Source organism: Neltuma alba, unplaced genomic scaffold (assembly GCF_004799145.2).
Source record: "Neltuma alba isolate B1F8T4 unplaced genomic scaffold, ASM479914v2 tig00003488_pilon, whole genome shotgun sequence".
NCBI classification, from domain to species: domain Eukaryota; kingdom Viridiplantae; phylum Streptophyta; class Magnoliopsida; order Fabales; family Fabaceae; genus Neltuma; species Neltuma alba.
Window position 1 is genome coordinate 40,758 of NW_021633300.1, and position 7,892 is coordinate 48,649.

Consider the following 7,892-nt stretch of genomic DNA (forward strand, 5'->3'; position numbering starts at 1 on the left):
CAAGGGGAACTAGCCAATTTGCAGAAGAAATACATATATTCACACGTGGAATCAATCCGTTCACATGTGGACTGGTCTAGCTGAAGCATGTGTCCGTGAGGGAACAAGTGCGGGAGAGCGCATTTGTAAGGGGAACTAGTCAATTTGAAAAGAAAATACCTATATTCACACTTGGAATCAGTCCATTCACATTTGCAAAGGGGACTAGCTAATTTGCAAGACACATACCTGGCTTCACATGTGGACTGATTCACCTGATGCATGCGTCTTACTTAAGTGTGGGACAGCCCATTTACAAGTGAGACTAGACAATTCGCACCATACATGCATATCTTCACAACTATAAATAGTCCATTTGCACCTGACCTACTCGTACTGAAGGAGGTGTCCGTGGGTGAACAGGTGTGCAAGGGCCAATTTGTAAATGAGATTAGACAATTGGCAACATAGGTACATATAGTTACAATTAAAAATAGTTCATTTGCATGTGGACTAATTCACCTGGAGAAGGCGTCTAAGTGTGGTTTCGTATACCATTTGCAAGTGACATTAGACAATTGGCAACATAAATATATATATTCACAACTGTAATCAGTCCATTTACATATGACGACCTTCACCTGAAGAAGCTGTCCGTCAGTGGATAGGCAGGGGAGAGCCCGTTTGCAAGTGACATTACACAATTTGCAACATACATACATATATTTACAACTAAAAATAGTCCATTCGCATGTGGACAGATTACAGCCTAACATAACCTGGGACAGCTATAGTCACCTACTGTCATGAAATTTTTCAACTATTGACATCACTATACAAAATATAATCGAACCCATCACCAAAAAATCAAAATGGGTTGTCATAGCTACTTTCCTAACAACTCAACAACTACATAGTGGGGCTCATTTATGTACAAAAGTAGCTGTGTGTTGAACCAAAAAAATAAAAGACCATTTTCAGCAACAAAGTCACCCAAGGTTCAGGTTACTGCAAATCTTTCTAGTGTGACCAGCTTCACCACATCCTGAGCAATGATACAGTTTCTTCTGCTGGAATTGTGATTCAATCCTCCTAACTCTGGGTCTTCCAGTAGGACGAGTTGTCAATGGTGGTTGTAGGAAGATGGTGGACGAGTAATCTTCATATCGAAGGGAATCTGGCCTAGGGATGTCATGGGTCTCAACTGGAATCATGAGTCTGTCATAAATTTTCTTTTGGGCTGAGAGTAAAAAGCAATCCTCGACATATGCATATATATTACCATATACCTTCTTGATTGCAGCACATGCATGTGGGCAAGGTAGTCCTGACATTTGCCAACCTTTGCAGGTGCATTCACGTAACACAAGATTTACCCGCACATCTAGGTTTCCCCATCTGACCCTGAAATTGTTTATTCCATAATTTTGCACATCCATTCTTTCTGATCTGGCCACATGATCCATCAACTTTTCCTCTATATTAGGTTCCACACCACTTGTCCAATTCCTCATGGCTTCTTTGCTGTGGTACATCTTGTTTGCCAATTTTTCCCTGTGCTCATGTATCAAGACAACTATGTTGTGCTTCCTCTCACCAACAAGCCAAGCATTAAAGGATTCAGCTAGATTTGTTGTGATATTGTCCCACCTCTTGTAAGGAAATTTGCTTTGTGCCCAACGCTCAATGTCTCCATTTGTCTGAAGCCATTGTCCCAATTCTGGACAAAATGCCATTAGCTTTTCCATACTGCGATCAAAGTCTCTATCAAGTCTTGCGTATGCAATAGAATCAAGTAATTTTAGTGCAACTTCCTTTGTCTGTCCGCTGGTCCTCCTCTTTCCCCTGGTTATCTTCAAAAACTCAGCACTGTAATTCTCCTTCACATGACGGTAGCAAAAAGCATGTCGATCTCCTCCAAACACGGCTTGCACTGCACCTTTTATTGAGTTGTGTCTATCTGATACAATTATCACTTCTAATGATCCCGTAATATCCTTTATGTTACCAAGAAACCATGCCCAGTCATCAAGCGTCTCACCTCCAACAATCGCATATGCAAGTGGGAATAATTCATTATCCGCATTATACACTTGTGCTCCCAATAACGTTCCTTTGTACGGACCATTCAAGTGGCATCCATCCATATATAATACAGGTCTGCCACCTTTCAAAAACCCTTCTACACAGCAACCGTATGCAATAAATACCGCTTGAAATCTATTATCTGATGATGCAACCCACTTTGCTACTGTTTCTGGATCACTTTCCTTCAGCCTTTCACATATCCAAGGGATTAGCATATAAGACTCCTGCAGACAACCATGAATTTTTGCCAATGCTTTCTCTTTCGCCCTATATACTTGTTGGTAGTTGAGGCTCAACCCATACTCTCTTTCCAAATCCCGTCTAATATCATTTGGAGCTTTGTGCATGCAAGAAATCAACTCATCTATTATGACTGCTGAAGCAAGTTTGCACCTCTTTCTTTGAGGGACAACTAAGTTGTCTTGTGCATAATGCAAGTGTTCACAATTAAATCTTCTCACAACTAGGAATCTATTATTCTCACCTACACCATATGCTGAAATTTCCCAGGGACAACCATCTACACAGCACTTCACAATCATCTTATGCCTATCATTCTTTACATACTGGTAACCAAACTTGTGTGCAAGGCTATACTTGTATAATGCCTCTCTAAAATGTTCAGCACTAACAAAGGTTTGCCCTCTTGACATCAACAAATTTGTCCACTTTGATGAATTCATCACCGCTATTGGGGTTGGCAACGTTTCCATACCTACACTTCCTATCAGTGTTGGCACATCTTGTACGGAAGGTTATTTTATGTTGTCTGTGTCTAGATCCAATTCAACTACAGATACTGACATTCCACAAGGGCCAACCAAATCATCTAACCTGCATAAACAAATACAGCTATTGAGTATTACAGTTCAATTTATCAAAATTGGACATATTCTTTCTTATCCTACACACAATCTTAATAAAACCAGTTGAAAACAACTTACTCTTGTACACTATCCAGCTGTGACACTTGTGTGAAGTCTTTCTCATTCTCACAAACATAAACATGGCCACTACTATTGTTGTACTCAATTACTTGTCCAACCCAATATCGTCAACAGATCCAAGAATATGTCCCGGTCAAAGCTAACTGTGTACTTCATTTTATATTCACAAGTCCCTGGCCACACATTATGAGCTACCATGCATTGTAGTTCTTCATATGTCATCCCTTCTCTAATCAATCTTCTAGTAATGATGCCCCCTTCATAAATGAATTTCCCTTCTGAGGTCTTTACAAAGTGCCCTCTAACATGAAAGATGCAAAATACTTGTTTCCTACTACTTCTAGCCATTTATTCTCTACTGCTGCACATCATTCAAGTATGACACAACGTACGTTTACATCAGCAATTTGACAATTGACAACAAGAATTAGTATTTTCACAACATTATATTGCTTTTTCTCTCGCACACAACCAGAATTACCAAATTTAGCATCGTACTATGTATTTTCACCATTCCTCTGCGCGTCTACCTGTCATATAACCCATTCCAGCCCACACACCCATTTCCCTTTCATTTTTGCGTACCTAAGTTCCTTCAGCAGTGCATTATTCTCAATATGCACCCACTTTTCAAAACATCACAAACACCACATCTTTAACAACTTAAAACAGCATCAGCATGAATTTCTTAAACCATAAAACCGTAAGATTTGCAACTCACTCCCCAGCCTACATGCCCATGCACCTAAATACTCATTTCTTCCTCATTCACACCATCACAACCCACCTGTGCTAACCAAATCACACCAAAAAAACCAAAATTTTAACAACAAAATCTTACCTCCCACGCCAACCTGACGCTACTTCCAGAGAACACGAAACACTGTAGGGCACACTTGCGACTTCTCTCTGTTGCACCAACTCTAGCTTGGAGTCTGAAAGACGGCAGAGGGACGAACCGCAAAAGTGAAGCTCCGCCACTGCGTTTTCTCTCAGCTCATGGTTGTCAGCTATCTCCCTTCCGCACCGGCGCGTTGCATAGGAGAGGCAGGAAATAACGCCATCTGAAAAGACCTCTTCTTAATACATAATTATAAAACTATTTTTAAAATGATAACCATGGTAGAAAAAGAATTGAGTTAGAGTGTTAAAATACTACCATGGTTATAAAGAGTTTGACTTAATTCGAAAACATCCCAAGTGGCTCAAGATACTTAAAACACCCATGGGTTTAACAACGTAGAACAAAGTCTCAGGGCACAGTAACTGCCCACAAGCCCAACATAATATTCATCCCACAAAGACTTAGGGCACAAGAAACATAGGTTGCTCAACCCAACCCATAAGGCATACACCTAAGAGTATCACATACAGCAGAGTCTTATGGCCTTCAGCCATTTTAACAGCATTCCATCAAATACAGTCATCCAAACAAAAGAAAGTATACGTCAACATAGTTGTGGGCCCTAAGATGGCAATATACATAACATTACATGCCTAAACCAAAAGAGGACTACTAGGCTATGCTCGCCTATGCCTCTGGTTGCTTCCCTTCACGCCGAGCCAAACTAGATGGCTCTCCTGAAAAGTATTGATGAATAGCGGGGTGAGACGTAAAGTCCCTAGTAACCAAGTATTAATTATGACATATACAAGTAGGATGGCAAGTTGGTGAAGTAGTGCTTAAATATATTTAAGAAATAAATAGTACTTTAATAGATATAATCACATAAAAGAGTATATCTCTCCATCCACAACACAATTCATATAAAAGTACATATATGCAACAACACAATGAAATATGCCCTCCCATCATCTTTCTCCTCCTTATGACTCCTTGACAAGGACCCAGGCTTTCTGTGCTGAGTAACCCGGCCAAAGGTCACCCCACTCACATCAAGCAACGGCCCCCTCTTGTACCTACACCGCCCAAGAATGGACTATGGTGCAAGAGGTGTCTACCCAAGAGTTCATTCTCAATTCCGGGCCAATGAAAAGGAAGAACTACAGGGGTCTAACAATAAGGCCAAACACTGGGATCCGTAGTGTAGGCATGCCGCGCGGGCTTCAAGAACAATTATCCTCCACATAACAAAATCCCATCCTCCACATATGAACCCCATGCATAGTCACAATATAAATCAAAATATCACAATCTTCAAAGTAAGATGATATAATTTCAAACAAAATATAACACATTTTCATTTTATTTAATAACATAATATTAGTATATTAAATTCAGTACTACACGAAAACACAATTTCCAATAAAACACAACTCAAACATAATTAGATCAACATACTTCCCACTTCACCAAAATTTGTCATATAATAAAATATATATTTTATTCACAGGCATACTTTTACAAATTAACTAAGAAAATAAAAACATAATAAACACCTTACAATCCAAAGCGTGTATATAAAATAAATTAACCCTGGTTACCTCTACTCCAAGCTTAACCTCACAGCTTGAGAAATAAGAGCGCAAATTACAAACTCCGAAGTACAAGATAATCTACAAATCATATAGATACAATTTAATATACATACAAATAATTAACTTAAATTACATAGAATTTATTATTAATAATATCTATACATATATTTACTATCCAAAAATTCTTACTTCAAATAACAATTTTTCTCTACCCAAATAACTAATTTAAATTATAAATATTTATAAAATATTGTTTTTATCTAATATTGTAAGAATCTCAATTTATAACTTAAGTTTCCAGTTTCAAAATTTTTCTAATAATATAGTCTTAACCTATTTTACATTTTAAACCGATTAAAATATCAATAATATATTAAGTAACCCAAATAAGTTATTTAACTTAAAATTTAATCGGTAAAAACATTCTATATATCTTGAATAATACATTTTTCAACTAAAATCTTAGTTTAAAATTCTCAAAACAATCAATAAACAAATATAAACTGATTAAAATTTTAATAATATATCGAACAATCCAAATAAATTATTTAACCTATTTTTAATCGGTATAAATATGATATATATATATCATAAATGACAGATTTTTCAACAAATAAATTTAATTTTAAATACCATAGATAATAAATAGACAAATCTAAACCGGTTAAAATTAACTACTTATTTATCTCTAAATTTCTACAGTCATATATTGTCAAAAATCATTACTTACTTTGTACCCAGCTCACAAAATTTTCTCTAAATAGTGTAGTAATACTACTAATATAAAGCTCCAAATATATAGGAAATATTCATAGAGAAAAATTTAATAGAAAGAAGTGTTTAATATACCTATATGATCCTCAATACTACTAGCACGTCCTTGCAGAAATCTTCACTCACTCTCTTGTTCTTTGTTTTTCTTCCTACGTCTCTCACCTCTCTTTCTCTACTCTACACAACACTCACACTCTCTATTTATCCTTTAACAAGCCAACCATCTTCGTAAATTTTCTTCCTTCATTTATTGTCCTTCCCCATTTTTCCTCCTCCCTCTTTAATTACCCGCGTGAAAATTCTTCTTGGCCTTCAATTCACCCTAGCTTTTCCACCGACTTTGGTGGAAAAGTTGGGGGTGTTTTTTTTTTAAATAAAATATTATAATAATAAAATATTTTTTTTGAAAAAAAATAACTTTTTTTTTAAGGATGTTACACCATCTCCCCCCCTTTCCGTCTTTCTTTCTTCCGTCTTTTACACTCGCTGATAATATGTCTCATTTTCAAAGGAAATAAGTTTTTATCAGGGGCAGTAACGTCATTTCATTTGTGGAATAAATATCATATTGGCCCCTTGGTCCTGCAGTGAGGTTTCAGAAAGTTTTAGGGGCTCTTTGAGATTAATTGTCTTCTGCGGTCCTACAGTGAAATTTTCCCTTATTTTTTTGCCTTCCAAACAATTCTTCAAAAGTCACATTTAAGTCCTAAAAGAGAGGATTAATGGCAGATAGTTCTCTAATTTCTTTTCAAATAGTTACAAATAAATATCAATTCAGACAAATGCAAACAAAATTCAGTTGCAAATTGAAAATTATATTTTAAACTGAAATTTATCATCCACATCTTCGACTTCTAAATTTGAAAATGTTGATCAATTGTAAATGTGAATGCCTTGAGGAACAGCCTCAAACATGGTCATGTGTTTTTCTTCCCGAGGCAGAGCATCTTCAGAATAGCACAGACTAAAATTTTTATTAGTTATAGAAAATGTAATATTTCATTAAATGTATAATTTTATAGCGTCCATAATAAAATTCAAAATTCAATACTTATTCCCTTGATAATAATAAAAAAAATTCAACATTTATTATTATAATTCTTGATATACGTGTCTCCATTAGAAAAGACGTACATCTATATTACTTCCATAAACACACAACTTCATATTGCAGGGATAGAAGTCACGGAATCGAATTTAATAATGAAAGGATGTTGAAGATCGAGACTTCCCATAGGTAATGTCATCATTAATTTGACACCTTCAAATAATGTATTATGTATTTATGAAAAGAATAATATCAGAAAATATTTTTTTGGGTATAAATATCAGAAAATATAATTATACCTCATCAGAAATGCATTTGCTGGCAAGGTCACGAGCCAGGACCCAACCCTTGTGGTGTGGCCCAGAAATTAAAGGAACAGACAATTATTTACTAAAGTTCTCTGCTCCCCAAATAAGACCCACTTAGGTCTCATTACAAGTAACTTATAAACAACTTTTCGATCTTAATTTATAAAAGACGAGGTAAATATTATATAAACATGCTATCATGAATCAATACCAAAACAGTATGGAGATTCTCAGTATTCATAAATGCAATATGGCATAGGAGTAATTATTCCCCCACAAATACTATAATCACAATCACTAACCAGAAAA

General features: G+C 36.0%; 1 protein-coding gene across 1 annotated transcript; it reads right to left on the bottom strand.

The window, feature by feature from the left end:
- Positions 1–968: 968 nt before the first annotated feature.
- Positions 969–2,780, bottom strand: LOC114741709 (uncharacterized). The gene is made up of 2 exons (XM_028929959.1): positions 1,262–2,780; positions 969–1,183 (listed from the first exon to the last, which is right to left on the bottom strand). Exons 1-2 carry the CDS (start codon positions 2,778–2,780, stop codon positions 969–971), a joined length of 1,734 nt encoding a protein of 577 aa, XP_028785792.1.
- Positions 2,781–7,892: the final 5,112 nt, after the last annotated feature.

Coding starts and splice junctions, on each gene's coding strand:
- LOC114741709 (XM_028929959.1), bottom strand. CDS start 2,780: ATGGAAACGTTGCCAACCCCAATAGCGGTGATGAATTCATCAAAGTGG. Junction 1,184..1,261: donor TGCAATCAAGAAGGTATATG/GTAATATATATG, acceptor TCATGATTCCAG/TTGAGACCCATGACATCCCT.